At 45.1% G+C, this 15,975-nt stretch overlaps 1 protein-coding gene across 2 annotated transcripts; it reads left to right on the top strand.

Moving 5' to 3' along the window:
- The first annotated feature begins 23 nt into the window (after positions 1-23).
- On the top strand, positions 24-15,934 carry LOC115171483 (elongator complex protein 1). Of its 2 annotated transcripts, XM_029728329.1 has the most exons (35): positions 24-256; positions 1,564-1,685; positions 1,866-2,035; positions 2,157-2,309; positions 2,498-2,579; positions 2,697-2,777; positions 3,748-3,833; positions 3,925-4,024; positions 4,136-4,226; positions 4,359-4,482; positions 8,181-8,274; positions 8,900-9,130; positions 9,317-9,487; positions 10,231-10,315; positions 10,410-10,574; positions 10,654-10,760; positions 10,884-10,984; positions 11,121-11,174; positions 11,370-11,600; positions 11,733-11,885; positions 12,394-12,473; positions 12,574-12,711; positions 12,871-12,956; positions 13,062-13,210; positions 13,390-13,513; positions 13,626-13,723; positions 13,826-14,027; positions 14,142-14,266; positions 14,353-14,413; positions 14,558-14,671; positions 14,810-14,921; positions 15,051-15,178; positions 15,330-15,481; positions 15,593-15,665; positions 15,809-15,934. In XM_029728329.1, exons 3-35 carry the CDS (start codon positions 1,886-1,888, stop codon positions 15,874-15,876), a joined length of 3,969 nt encoding a protein of 1,322 aa, XP_029584189.1. In that variant the 5' UTR covers positions 24-256; positions 1,564-1,685; positions 1,866-1,885; the 3' UTR covers positions 15,877-15,934. The 2 variants fall into 2 exon arrangements, with proteins under 2 accessions (XP_029584189.1, XP_029584199.1); XM_029728339.1 differs by lacking the exon at positions 1,564-1,685.
- Positions 15,935-15,975: the final 41 nt, after the last annotated feature.

Here is a 15,975-nt window from a genome sequence, read left to right as displayed (position 1 = left end):
GAGTTCTTAGTTCCGACTTGTACAGGAACGCCGCACGATTTTCCGACTTGGAATTCGGAGTAGGTTGACTGTTCAATACACATTTTCTCAGTCGGAGCTCGTTTTTCATGAGTTCCCAGTCTTGAACACTGTTGGAGATTTTTGTTCAATAACATAGGATACTGAAGGCATTCGCGTCGACGCACTTGCGTCTCAATAGTGGTGGTACATTCAATTCCAATTGTGGTTGGTTCACTTTTCCCATGCATGTTACAAGGTAAAAACATATTCACAGCTAAACATCGGTTGCTGCCATGAAAAACAATACAATTTGCTCGCATGTAGGAGAGTCATATGTAACATATCGAACACACATATTCATCCATTTCACAGATGAGTCAGTGCAATGAATGCAAAATTATTTGCTTCTCGCAAAGTAAAAAATAAATACAAAATAATAATAATATGTATGTCTATATATATATATTATATAGACTGGCTAAGTGTATGTTGTGTAGTAAGCTGTTAGTAGCCCATGTGCCTCACCCTAATCATGTGGTCTATTTTCAACAACGCTGTATTGTAAACACATAACGTCAGTAGTTGTGGTGCTTGGCTTACACATGCAAATTCAGCACACAGAACATTCTATAATAGAATTGTGTTATTTGACGTGTTAAATTAAAAGCTTATTTAATGCGTCAAATAGTGTTATATGACGTGTATCTTTTTTGACACGCAAAGACCCGAACGGCGTTCAATGTGCCTGACCCTAATCATTTGGTCTATTTTCACCTCTTAATTTCACCTACTGTTCTCACTTGGTGGTGCACAAATAGCATATAACCTGTTTCAGAGAAATGTAATCATCGAATATTTTAAGATGTTTCATTTTCTGTTTATATGCCCCATGTATTTATCCTATGGTTCTGACTGGTACAGGGAGTACAGCTAGAACCGCCCATGTCCTGAATTCTATCGCTGTACATTTCAAAAGTGCTGAACAACTAGTTATATTGACTACTCCGTAGTTGCTTGCTCATTAATGTTTTAAACAAAATTACTGATAGCCTCTTATCCGCTTGTCGTCCCCTTATGCCATCATTTGTAGATCAAAATTGTCAGTAGAAACCACATATGTTTAAGCAAGTCTGTCATATCAGATATGTTTTTTAAAAAGGCAGTAAATGAGGCTGAATAAAATGTTTCGCTGCCAGACGAGGCTCCGCTGAAAGCCAGGTTTAGCAGTGGTAAGGTGTTGGGACAGCTTTGTGGTCACCGTTGTAGTGCAATTCGTGTATTGTTGTGTAAGGGGCTTTGCTGGCATGCATCCCACCTTTAAAATCGCCACTGTATATATTGTAATGAAACAACAGGGAGCAGGTCTCGAACCCTCAACCTTCTAGTCCAAAGTCCAGCGCGCTATCGACTGTGCCGCAAAACCATGCTCGAGCGGCAGAGTCGATATCCGCGCTTATAAACCAAGGGTCGTTACAATATATATGCATTTTTCTCTCACTGCCTGCTCCACTTTAGCCTATTTTCGGAGTCAGTCGTCAAAGTCATGCCATTTCCCCCGTACAGGAAGAGGGAGACGTTGCAATAAGGGTCTACTCATTTCAGCATTTTACGTCCGGGTTGAAAGGTGAACAAATTGAAAGCGCCGCTGTAGCAGCGTTTGTAAATATTATTGAAGCCACGCAAAGGTAAGTTACTTATGTGTCACATCATGTAGCTTTTATTGATGATACAAATATAAATATGCTATTGAATAACATTACTTGTCTCTCCACGCACAGCTAGTAAACGTTACCTTACCATATCGGCTAGCTTGCTAGTACAGATGCTAACCAATACGCCTTGTCGGCATCTGTGCTTACTGTTAGGTAGGTAGCTAAAGGGTGTGATGCGGAACTTGAGGTTGCTGAAGAGCCTTCGTTGCTCGGAGCTGCAGGGCCCGGGCACGCCGCAATGTTTCTCTGTTCGGACAGACACCGGTACGGTGCTCATCGCTTCGGAATACTCCGTCACCGAGTTGGACCCACGAGCTGGCCAGGTACTTTACACATTGCAGTGTTCTAAAATCATGGTCCTGGAGACCCACCGGGTAAAGGTTTTTTGTTCCAGCCCATCACTAACACACTGAATTCAACTATTCCTCTCCCTATCATGTTCAGGTGATGAATGAGGTGTCGTTGACAGCTGAGCGCTACCTTCCAGAGGATGGCAGTGGGACAGTTGTTGGTATCCAGGACTTACCAGACCAGGAGTCTGTGTGTGTTGCTACAGCCACTGGTGATGTCATCCTCTACAACCTCAGCACCAGTCAGGTATCAACACTGTAGGAGTAACCCTGTTTATTGAAATGACAAAAGATGAAAACTGTTACTCATAACAGGGCTGTACTGCGTGTGTGTGTGTGTGTGTGTGTGTGTGTGTGTGTGTGTGTGTGTGTGTGTGTGTGTGTGTGTGTGTGTGTGTGTGTGTGTGTGTGTGTGTGTGTGTGTGTCCATTTTAGTTGGAGTGTGTGGGCAGTGTAAACAGTGGTCTATCAGCCATGAGCTGGAGCCCGGACCAGGAGCTGGTCACTCTCACCACTGGTCAGTATATCAACCACATTCACTTATGGTCTATTGTTCAAGGGGTCTATCATGAGCTATCAGAAGTAATGATCTTTCCTTCCTTTTCTTTCCTTTGATTTTCTTGATACTTTTCAGGTCAGGACACCATTATCATGATGACCAAAAACTTTGAGCCCATCATAGAGGTTGGGATCCATCAGGATGACTTTGGAGAGGGTAGGACAGATGGTTTTTTTTTCAAGACACCCAAAGTTTCTTTACATACACAAGATAATCAGCAGGATAAAAACCTATAAAAGTACACCAAACATGATGACAGACTAACCAGGGAGAACGCTAAACATGAAGACAGACTAACCAGGGAGAACACTAAACATGAAGACAGACTAACCAGGGAGAACACTAAACATGATGACAGACTAACCAGGGAGAGCACTAAACATGAAGACAGACTAACCAGGGAGAACACTAAACATGATGACAGACTAACCAGGGAGAACACTAAACATGAAGACAGACTAACCAGGGAGAACACTAAACATGATGACAGACTAACCAGGGAGAACGCTAAACATGAAGACAGACTAACCAGGGAGAACGCTAAACATGAAGACAGACTAACCAGGGAGAACGCTAAACATGAAGACAGACTAACCAGGGAGAACACTAAACATGAAGACAGACTAACCAGGGAGAACACTAAACATGAAGACAGACTAACCAGGGAGAACACTAAACATGAAGACAGACTAACCAGGGAGAACACTAAACATGAAGACAGACTAACCAGGGAGAACACTAAACATGAAGACAGACTAACCAGGGAGAACACTAAACATGATGACAGACTAACCAGGGAGAACACTAGACATGATGACAGACTAACCAGGGGAGAGCACTAGACATGATGACAGACTAACCAGGGGAGAACAGTAGACATGATGACAGACTAAACAGGGAAGTGAACTAGACGGAGGATAAAAGCCGGGTAAGCCTGTGTGAAGAGGTGGGTCTTTAGTGTGGACTTGAATATGTGTATGGATTGTGAGGTTCTGACATGGAGAGAGAGTTCCAGAGTTGGGGGGTGCTAAAAGCATGTCAAATTGGAAGATGGGATCATAATGTAAATATTCCTGTGTATGTACACTATGCCTTTGGTTGACTGACATACTTTTTATGTGTTTAGGGAAGTTTATTACAGTGGGCTGGGGGAAGAAGGAGACCCAGTTCCATGGCTCAGAGGGCAAGCACGCTGCCCAGAAGAAGACCATAGTAAGGAATATGATTCACCTTTCACCCTAAGAGCAGTTGAACACTATTTAATGAATGTCTCACTGTCTCTCCCCATCTGTCTATGTGACAGGAGGTGCAGCCAGCCATGTCGTGGGACGACCGCAGGCCGAGGGTGACGTGGAGAGGAGATGGCCAGCTCTTCGCTGTGAGCTCTGTTTGCCCCCAGACTGGTGAGAATCAGTGTTCTTCACACTCTGAGTGAAGTGAAACAATTACTGTAAAAAGATAAATGCTGTAGGTTGTGTTGGTATCACATGCATTGCGTATGTGTGATGTTTCAGGTGCCAGGAAGGTCAGAGTGTGGAACAGAGAGTGTGTCTTGCAGTCGACAAGTGAAACCGTCAACGGTCTGGAGCAGTCACTGTGTTGGAAGTAAGATCTCTGTGGAGAATCATTCAACATCTTTGACCACCTTGTTGTATTATGGTTTTGGGAACTTAAATACAATGCATACCACAACATGGTTTGCATGTAAACTTTCTGGAAACCAATTCCTTATTTCAGACCGTCAGGTAGTTTGATAGCAGCCACACAGCGTCATCCTAACAAGCACAGTGTGGTGTTTATGGAGAAGAATGGCCTCCTACACGGGGACTTCACCCTGCCCTTTGGAAAAGAACAGGTCAAGGTAGGTCACTCAAATACTCTACACTAAATCAAATCAAATCAAATGTATTTATATAGCCCTTCGTATATCAGCTGAAATCTCAAAGTGCTGTATAGAAACCCAGCCTAAAACCCCAAACAGCAAGCAATGCATGTGAAAGAGGCACGGTGGCTAGAAAAAACTCCCTAGGAAAAACTCCCTAGAAAGGCCAAAAACCTAGGAAGAAACCTAGAGAGGAACCAGGCTATGAGGGGTGGCCAGTCCTCTTCTGGCTGTGCCGGGTGGATATTATAACAGAACATGGTCAAGATGTTAAAATGTTCATAAATGACCAGCATGGTCAAATAATAATAATCATTGTAGTTGTCGAGGGTGCAACAAGCACGTCCGGTGAGCAGGTCAGGGTTCCATAGCCGCAGGCAGAACAGTTGAAACTGGAGCAGCAGCATGGCCAGGTGGACTGGGGACAGCAAGGAGTCATCATGCCAGGTAGTCCCGAGGCATGGTCCTAGGGCTCAGGTCCTCCGAGAGAAAGAAAGAAAGAGAGAATTAGAGAGAGCATATTTAAATTCACACAGGACACCGGATAAGACAAGAGAATACTCCAGATGAAACAGACTGACCCTAGCCCCCCGGCACATAAACTACTGCAGCATAAATACTGGAGGCTGAGACAGGAGGGATCAGAAGACACTGTGGCCCCATCCGATGATACCCCCGGACAGGGCCAAACAGGAAGGATATAACCCCACCCACTTTGCCAAAGCACAGCCCCCACACCACTAGAGGGATGTCTACAACCACCAACTTACCGTCCGAAGACAAGGCCGAGTATAGCCCACAAAAATCTCCGCCATGGCATAACCCAAGGGGGGGCGCCAACCCAGACAGGAAGACCACGTCAGTGACTCAACCCACTCAAGTGACGCACCCCTCCCATGGACGGCATGGAAGAACACCAGTAAGTCAGTGACTCAGCCCCTGTAATAGGGTTAGAGGCAGAGAATCCCAGTGGAAAGAGGGGAACCGGCAAGGCAGAGACAGCAAGGGCGATTCGTTGCTCCAGCCTTTCCGTTCACCTTCACACTCCTGGGCCAGACTACACTTAATCATAGGACCTACCGAAGAGATAAGTCTTCAGTAAAGACTTAAAGGTTGAGACTGAGTCTGCGTCTCTCACATGGGTAGGCAGACTATTCCATAAACATGGAGCTCTATAGGAGAAAGCCCTACCTCCAGCTGTTTGCTTAGAAATTCTAGGGACAATTAGGAGGCCTGCGTCTTGTGACCGTAGCGTACGTATAGGTATGTACGGCAGGACCAAATCGGAAAGATAGGTAGGAGCAAGTCCATGTAATGCTTTGTAGGTTAGCAGTAAAACCTTGAAATCAGCCCTTGCCTTAACAGGAAGCCAGTGTAGGGAGGCTAGCACTGGAGTAATATGATCAAATTTTTTGGTTCTAGTCAGGATTCTAGCAGCCGTATTTAGCACTAACTGAAGTTTTAGTGCTTTATCCGGGTAGCCGGAAAGTAGAGCATTGCAGTAGTCCAGCCTAGAAGTAACAAAAGCATGGATTAATTTTTCTGCGTCATTTTTGGACAGAAAGTTTCTGACTTTTGCAATGTTACGTAGATGGAAAAAAGCTGTCCTTGAAACAGTCTTGATATGTTCTTCAAAAGAGAGATCAGGGTCCAGAGTAACACCGAGGTCCTTCACAGTTTTATTTGAGACGACTGTACAGCCATCCAGATTAATTGTCAGATTGAACAGAAGATCTCTTTGTTTCTTGGGACCTAGAACAAGCATCTCTGTTTTGTCCGAGTTTAAAAGTAGAAAGTTTGCAGCCATCCACTTCCTTATATCTGAAACACAGGCTTCTAGCGAGGGCAATTTTGGAGCTTCACCATGTTTCATTGAAATGTACAGCTGTGTGTCGTCCGCATAGCAGTGAAATTTAACATTATGTTTTCGAATGACATCCCCAAGAGGTAAAATATATAGTGAAAACAATAGTGGTCCTAAAACGGAACCTTGAGGAACACCGAAATTTACAATTGATTTGTCAGAGGACAAACCATTCACAGAGACAAACTGATATCTTTCCGACAGATAAGATATAAACCAGGCCAGAACTTGTCCATGTAGACCAATTTGGGTTTCCAATCTCTCCAAAAGAATGTGGTGATCAATGGTATCAAAAGCGGCACTAAGATCTAGGAGCACGAGGACAGATGCAGAGCCTCGGTCTGATGTCATTAAAAGGTCATTTACCACCTTCACAAGTGCAGTCTCAGTGCTATGATGGGGTCTAAAACCAGACTGAAGCATTTCGTATACATAAAACTGGGCGATATGGACAAAAATCCATATTGCAATACATTTCCTGAATTGATGCGATAACGATAAATATAACGATAAGTTTATAACATGAATGGTCACCACAGTTTTTTGTTTTTATATTACCCTTAAAACTACTGCTACTGCTTTGAATGTTGTAGCTTTCAATTGTCCCATTTAACAACTAACCATATTAGCAAACTTATTTCATTTCAAACTTCACATTTCACTAGTATAGACCCCCACAGCGGTGATGTCATAATATGCATAAAACCTAGCGGTCAAATCGTTTTTCCACCATTCATTTTTCCCATCGGGGATTTAAGAAACACTTAAAATAAGGGCTGTGTTTCGTGTAGGCTTACCCTTGCATGATGTTATGATAACCATGTAAATCTCTCTCGGACAAAGTGACTTTTCTCAATATATTCGGCTCGATTTACTCTCAGATTTGAAAATGCTATTTAGCCTCAAAGTAAGACAACATGCAAAACTACAAAATCTGCAAGCTCCTGCAGGTCATCTCTATGTGAGACCTTTGCTAACAGGTATTGTGTCAATTTAAAACTTGCAGAAGACAGTTAACAGAATTGTCCATTTTTAAGAAATGTAGCCAATTTATTCATTACTACATGTAGCTAACGTTAGATAGGAATCTTTGGATTAACTACCTTTGCCTCGATTCGGCAGCCTCGTCCAGATCAACTGAGCCTTCCCTGTGGCTCAGTTGGTAGAGCATGGTGTTTGCAACGCCAGCATGGTGTGTGCAACGCCAGGGTTGTGGGTTCGATTCCCACGGGGTCCAGTACAAAAAAAAATGCATGAAATGAAATGTATGCATTCACTACTGTAAGTCGCTCTGGATAAGAGCGTCTGCTAAATGACTAAAATGTTTAAAAAATCATGGTATTTGTAGTTCTTTGTGACTGTCACATTAGCAGCTAATTAGCCTTTCATTTTTTGGGGGGTAAATACAGGCAACATATATTGATAAAAGTCACCTTGTCCGAGAGAGATTTACGTGGTTATCAAAACATCATGCTAGGGTAAACCCTACACAGAACACAGCCCTTATTTTAAGTGTTTCTAAAATCCCCTAAGGGGAAACATTTATGGGGGTAAAATTATTGGACCCATTTCCCTGTTTGACCGCTAGGTTTTATGGGTATTATGACTCATACTGTGATACTCTATAGGCTACCTGTGGTAATGAACGATATCAGCAGTGCCTGCAATAAGTGGTCGTTGTCGATGAATTTTAGTTTATCGTCCCAGCTCTACTCAACACACTGATGTAGGATCAGTCTAGCATTTTGCTCCGAATGGTTCAGGTTAGGATTTGGGGAGGGAAGCTAATCCTAGATCTGTGTGACTGTTTCAGGTGAAGGCACTGCTGTGGAACAGCGACTCTACTGTGTTGGCTGTGTGGCTAGAGGACATGATACGAGAAGAGGGGGGCCAAGTCAACACATACAGTAAGATCTCCCATTACTCCTAGCATTATTTCATACATTTATAATATGGGTTAATCAGTATCTTTCAGTCAATGTGTTGCCTTTTTACCAAGCAGATTTTTTTTAAATGTAAAAGAATACTTTGGGACTTTGGCAATGAGGCCATGTATCTACTTACCCAGAGTCAGATGAACTCGTAGATACCATTTTCATGTTATTATGTTTTGTGTGGACCCCAGGAAGATTAGCTGCTGCTTTTGCAACAGCTAATGGGTATCCTAATAAAATACCAAATGTCTCTGTGTCCAGTATGAAGGAAGTTTGAGGTAGTTTTGAGAGCCAATGCTAACTAGTGTTACCTATAGCGCAATGGCTGAAAGTCTATCTACTAGCATGCTAACAGATACCCATAGACTTCCAGTCATTGCGCTAATGCTCGTTAACAATTGCGCTAGTTAGCAACTTACTTCATACCGGACGCAGAGACATACAAATGGTATCCACAAGTTCATCTGACTCTGGGGAAGTAGATAAGGGGCCTCATTGCCAAAATCCTGAAGTATCCCTTTAACTGATCTGGAGTGACATCCAGCATATATATATTTTTTTACCCCTGCCTCACTCCCTATCCGCCTCACTCCCTCAGTTCAGCTGTGGACAGTAGGTAACTACCACTGGTACCTGAAGCAGAGCCTATATTTTGGCACCGACCCCCAGAGGGCGCCAGCCGACGTGAGCTGGGATCCTGAGAGGCCCCTGAGGCTGCACCTGGTGACCCGAGGCTGGGCTAGCCTGACCTACGACTGGGGCTGGAGCACTGACCGCAGCCACGGGGTGGACGGGCAGGACAACGCTAACGTGGCTGTGATCGATGGAGGTGAGTCAGACGGAGGCCTTCTTCCAATAACTTTGAAATGCATCCTATCTGTCTGCATTCATGGAGGTGATCACTGATTTATAAGTGAGCAGATAGGTTCAAATATGGTTGCCCCTCCCACTGCTTTCACTAATCTTAATCAAGTATTTCAAAGTATAGTGTTTGTGTGACTGTTTCTCATTGTAGACAAGGTCCTAGTGTCGACATTTCGTCAGTGTGTGGTGCCCCCACCCATGTGTGCCTACGAGCTCCAGCTGCCCGCCCCCGTCAACCTGGTGACCTTCCACCGCCAGCCCCAGAGGACCAATGAGCTGGCAGCACTCACTGCCGACGGACACATCCTGGTTTACGGTCAAGGTGGGCCACCAGAAGCTTTGAGCATCTGCCCTCTCCTTTCTAATTGATCAGCCATCACTCTTCTCTCTCTCTCTTCACCCCTACTCTCTTGATGCATACACTGAGTATACCAAACATTAGGAACACCTTCCTAATATTGAGTTGCCCCCCCCTTTTCCCTTAGAACAGCCTCAGTTCGTCGGGGCATGGACTCTACAAGGTGTCAAAAGCGTAGGGATGCTGGCCAATGTTGACTCCAATTCTTCCCACAGTTGTGTCAAATTGGCTGGATGTCCTTTGAGTGGTGGACAATTCTTGATTAATACGGGAAACTGTTGAGCATGAAAAACCCAGCAGCATTGCAGTTCTTGACACAAAGCTGTGCGCCTCGAACCTACTACCATACCCCATTCAAAGGCACTTAAATCTTTTGTCTTGCCCATTCACCCTCTGAATGGCACACATACACAATCCATGTCTCAAGGCATAAAAATCCTTCTTTAACTTGTCTCCTCCCCTTCATCTACACTGATTTGAAGTGGATTTAACAGGTGACATCAATAAGGGATCATAGCTTTCACCTGGTCAGTATGTTATTGAAAGATCAGGTGTTCTTAATGTTTTGTACACTCAGTGTATATCTTTATGTCCTCTTTCTTTCCATCTCTTTTCCCACTCACACTGTGCTGTTAATTAATTGTTGAGACAGGTACTGGGTACATAAATCCTGGCTACTTTTGTGTTTAATTCTGTTGTCTGTTCAGGTACTGGGGACCAGAGTGACCCTACTGCCAGAGTGGGAGGATTCCGATCTATCACACACGCTCCTCAGTTAAAGACTACCTACAGGTACAATCTGGACCGTCATTCCAAAGCTTTTTCCTTTATGACCCTCACGCTAATGTTGTATCTCTCCCTAACATTGTGGCTGTGTTGCGTGCAGGGTTTTGTTGGATCAGGAGGAGCCCCTTGCTCTCCGTCTCCTGCTGTGGCTGAGGGGGGATGTGTTCCTGGGGGTGGGGGGCTGTGCAGAGGGGCCGTCCCAGTGCACGCTGCTTATCCTGGGACCCTCGGAGGCCCAGAGCCCCCAGTCAACCCTGGAGATCAAGTAAGAAAGAACAATAAATTACGACAACGCTGCATTTTACGTACTGTCAGAAGGTCCCCCTAACTGTTTGTATCCCCAGGTCACGTGTGGAGCTTGAAGGTCACGTTATCAGCATGTGTCACAGCTCCGATACGGGCACAGTGGCCCTGCAGCTGGAGGACGGCAGGATCAGGAAGTTCCTCTGGGGTAAGTGACAACTACTTCCTGGGATATGAGAATATTGCTTGTAGACTTGCTTGTGGAATTGAGCCAGCTATCATGAGATGTCTTCTATGCCTCCAGCATGAGCAGCCTTGTGTATGTCCCCAGACTCCCTGAAGCCTAGTGTGGTGGGCTGGCAGGACGCGACAGGCTACAGCATCAACTTCCCAGATCCCTGTGTGCAGACGGCCCTCTGTACGATAGAAAAGGTAAGGGTATAGTCCAACTGAATACTGCTGTCACCGAAAATCACTTACTATTATTTGGTGATTTGATAATATTGATTGTGCCAAAAGTACCTACCTCCTGGTCTCAAATCTAGGGGATTTCTTGTAATGTCAACAGGAGCATCTGCTGGGGCTTACAGACCGATCTCACCTGTTTGTTGACGACACAGAGGTATATCTGTTGTTTTACCTTGGTGATTCAGCACAAAGGCAGAGTTACCATTATGATTGATGTAAACTCACTTCTTACTTAAACGTAGCTGCTTGGCCTGCACATGTAATGCAAAGCCAGGTCATATTAATTAGAAACAGTCAGCTTTATTGACCAACCTGATTGTCACTGCCTCCCTCTGTTCTTCTTCCACAGGTGGCCTCCAACGTCTCCTCCTTCGTGGTCTACGATGACTTCCTGCTACTCACCACACACTCACACACATGCCGCTGCCTCCGACTCAGCACACTCACTGTCAAAGGGCTGCAGGTGGCCTTGGCTGCAGACGGAGGTCAGAATGATCAGAATGACGAGACTCTCCGCAGGGTAGAGAGGGGCTCCAGAATCGTCACTGTGGTCCCCCAGGACACCAGGCTCATCCTACAGGTCTGAACTATTCCGACTGTCAAAAAACAGATTGCAATCCCAGATTATTTTACCTCATTGCGATTACCCATATTGTTTGGCACTGCATCCCTGGTCGTGTTGATGGTGAGCATGTCACATGCGTGTCTGCAGATGCCTCGCGGTAACCTGGAGACCATCCACCATCGAGCGCTGGTATTGGCTCAGCTCAGAAAGTGTCTGGACAGTCAGAAGTTCCGAGAGGCCTTTGAGTGCATGAGGAAGCTGCGGATTAACCTCAACCTGATTTACGACCACAACCCCAAGGTTAGTAAGCCACCCAGCCAGGTTAGTAAGCCACCCAGCCAGGTTAGTAAGCCACCCAGCCAGGTTAGTAAGCCACCCAGCCAGGTTAGTAAGCCACCAAGTCACTTCTCCTTCACCTAACCTGTCTGACCTTCTGGTGTGGAATGGCACATACAACTAGATGTCACAAAAACGGTTGTGTTAAATATCAAATGTGTCTACTCTAGCCAACAGTTTGCAGATACAGTGCGGGTAGGCTAGTCTACATGAGGTTATTATGGATATTTTTATTTGTCAAATGGCAGTCAAGCATCGATCATCATGCCACCAAATTAAGACCCTCAGTATTTAATGGTAAGGAGCATCAAGCTCATCACCTTGCACTTTCACCACCCTGTGAAGTTCATTATCATTTATTTCATCTGTAGCGTAATAAATTGCATGCTTTCCGGAGTCGTAGTGGGAGGACCACACACCATATCATCGCGTGACTACAAGTTTACTTCAATATGATGTGCTTCTCTGGCAGGTGTTTTTAGAGAGCGTGGAGACCTTCCTGAGACAGCTGGACTCTATCAACCACATCAACCTTTTCCTCACAGAGCTCAAGTAAGAACCATTTTTATTGTACAACAATGACAAACAACGGCCATTTTGTAATGTATAGGACATTCTAATGTGGAAGTTGATTATTTTATTTTTTTTATAGAGAGGAAGATACCACTACGACAATGTACCCATACCCATCGAACGCTACAGGCCAGTCAGCGCCTGGGGCTTGTGGGAAGAAGGTTGACATTGTTTGTGATGCGCTACGCTGCACCATGGAATCTATGGACCAACACAAGTGAGTGCTCTAGATACAGGTCATTATTTTTGTCAATGAAAACCAATACAATTTGATTTGTATAGTCTCTATTTACAGAACATTTTAGCTAGCATTGTACTCAAATCGTGTTTATTTTACGCTTCATTGTGAGTGTAATATTGTCATTATCACCCACAGGTACTGCCTGTCTATCTTGACGTCACATGTGAAGAAGACTGTTCCTGAGCTGGAGGTTGCCCTGCAGAAAGTCCACGAGCTTCGAGGTAAAACGGACACAAGCAGATCAGCAAGAGCAATATGAAATTGTTAACAAGATATCTGAAAATCCATGTATTTGTGTGTGTGTGTGTGTGTGTGTGTATCTGTAGTGAACCCACCCGGTGCAGCCAACGCGGTGAGTGCGGAGGAGGCTCTGAAGTACCTGATGTTCCTAGTCAATGTCAACGAGCTGTATGAACACTCTCTGGGCACCTACGACTTTGACTTGGTCCTCATGGTAGCTGAGAAGTCCCAAAAGGTCAGTGACAGAAGAATGGTACTGCAGGTAAACCGTACTTAATAGTTACCCTGATGAAGCCATTTGCGGCAGAATCTTTGATGGACGTTCACCGCAAATGGAGGAAAGGCCGCTACTTTAATTTATTTTCATGGGTATTAAAGAAGATAATTCATCTGTTGCCCTCCCAAATGTTCAAGGACCCCAAAGAGTACCTTCCCTTCCTGAATATGCTGAAGACTCTAGAGCCCAACTACCAGCGCTACACCATCGACAAACACCTGAAGAGATACAGGAAGGCCCTGCACCACCTCAGCAAGTGTGGTGAGTGTGTCATGCAATAGCCCTCAGCATTTCATTAAAGGGACAATTACGTAATTTAAATGAATGACCTTGACTGGGTGTGGTTTTTTGTTTTTGTTTTTTTTTGTACCAGGTGAGGAGCACTTCACAGAGGCCCTAAATCTGGTGAAGGACCAGAGGCTGTATAGTGAAGCCCTGGGGCTCTATCCAACAGACAGCCCTCAGTACAAGGTAATGCATTCTCACACATTACTAAGTAAGTAGCCACACTGTGTGCTACTGTTATGACTCTGACCTCCCAACCCTGACCTCTAACCCCTGACCTCTGTCCAGGCCTTGAGCTGTGCCTACGCTGAGTACCTGGTGGAGCAGCAGCAGGCGGAGCAGGCAGGGTTGTTGCTGTGGCGCTGTGGCGAGGCAGTCCGCGCCCTCCAGGCCTTTGTGGGCAGTGCCAGCTGGAGGAACGCCCTCTGTGTGGCAGAGCAGATCCCCCTTCCACCTGACCAGCTGGCACTGCTGGCTAGGGACCTGGCAGGTACTGTCCTACCCGCGTCCTGGCACTCAGCGCCACCACATGAAGTCTTAAAGTTGTGTTGTCGATTCAAAACGTGTTGCTCATTTGGTTTCATATTTCCCCCTGTTGTTTCAGAGAAACTGATAGAGCTCAGAAGATATACGGAGGCGGCCATATTGTTGGAGCAGTATGCTAAGGACTGTGAGGAGGCCATCTCGGCTCTGATCACAGGTGCAGTCTGGGAAGAAGCACTTCGACTGGTGCGTTAAGAAGATGGCCTCCATCGTACAACATGCTTTACAAACACCTCCCAAGAGAAAATGACATTGTCTTTTGTCTGTTCTAGGTGTACTTGTACAACAGACAAGACATCATTGAAACAAACCTCAAACCAGCTCTCTTGGAAGGTAAAACCCCAATTTTTCATTGGTGAATTTAAATGCTCTTCATGATAGTGTTAATGATGTTTCAGTGTGCAATATATTTGTTATTTGTGATCTTTATGGCACCAAATGTATATACATTGGTTTTATGAACACTGTTTTCTTAAGCATGTAGTTCTCAGACCTCCTACCTGGAAGCTCAGAGGGCGATGTTCATTCGTCACAAAACCCGTCTGGCCGTGGTACGGGAGCTTAAGGAAAAGGCCAGGCTGGAGTTACTGGGTAAACCAGCATTACTTACACAAATACCGTTTTTGTTAAGGGGCTTTGAGAATGGGCTTGTCCAAGTTATACTGACGTGCCTCCCTCTCTCTGTTTTTCCCTTTCTCTCCCTTATTCTGTCTCCCTCTCTCATTCCAGATGAGGATGTCCCAGACTGTCCAGAGGCAGAGCTCTACTCAGAGGCCAGTAGTGTGATGTCCGGCAGCCGTGCCGGCTCCAAGTACTCACATAGTAACTCCCGCATCTCCTCGTGAGTCAGCCCTTTACACATCTGTATGAATTACATGAAATACCTAGTGGGGGTGGATGTGGGGTTGGGACTTGGTAGTAAGATGCCGGTAGTCTCAGTATGAGATAGGAACTAACCTCTGTCTCTTAGGAGGTCGTCTAAGAATCGCCGGAAGGCTGAGCGCAAGAAGCTGAGTCTGAAGGAAGGGACCCCCCTAGAGGACATGGCCCTGCTGCACGCCCTGGCAGAGATCATCCACTCTGTGGACAAGATGAGAGGTGGGAGACGCACATTCTTGTCGATCTCTTATCCCTTTTGCCTGTAATAGTTTTTAATCGTCACATTCAGGTTTTGTACAGTGGTTCTTCTAAGGTAGAGTCATGTGGGCAGGTCCTGTGTGATTGACAGTGTTATGCTCTGCCCCTGCAGAGGAGGTGCACAGCCTGCTGAAGGGCCTGATGCTGTTCCAGTTTGACGGACAGGCGGGGAGGCTGCAACAGGCCTATGGGGAGGCTCTCCAGATGATGGAGGTGGCCCTTCCTGAGGTGTGGCAGGAGGGTCTTCAGCAGAGTCCGGCTCCGGTGAGAGACAGACACACACACACACACACACACACACACACACACACACACACACACAGAGGCTTGTTCTTAGGAGTTAATTTAACCTGTGTTTTTATTTTTGTTCTCCAGATCACCGGTCCTAACTCCACAGCCAACAGCATCATGGCTTCATTTCAACAGCCAAGACCCTCATCAACCCAAGGTCAGTTTTAGTAGTATTAGCCTATTTATTACTATTGAACATACACAATTTACTCATTTGTTTAGTAATATTAGGTGCTAAAATCAAATGTTCTTATTCGCTTTTTAGTTTATTAATATAGTATACACGTTTCCTCTTTGCAGATTCAGAGACTCCCCCACCCCCAAAGATGAGAAATGGTGTCAAGTGGAAGCTGAGTATTTTGAAGTAGCTTTTTGTCATCACTGGTTTCTTCTTTTAACTGTAAAGCTATCTTATCACGTAACCTATTAATAAAGATGCATACTGGATTTTCTTGTAACTCTTATGA

The sequence above is a fragment of the Salmo trutta genome, chromosome 3 (assembly GCF_901001165.1).
Source record: "Salmo trutta chromosome 3, fSalTru1.1, whole genome shotgun sequence".
In the NCBI taxonomy this organism is placed as follows: domain Eukaryota; kingdom Metazoa; phylum Chordata; class Actinopteri; order Salmoniformes; family Salmonidae; genus Salmo; species Salmo trutta.
Note: the sequence above shows the minus strand (reverse complement) of the source record. Positions and strands in the feature narration are given on the sequence as shown.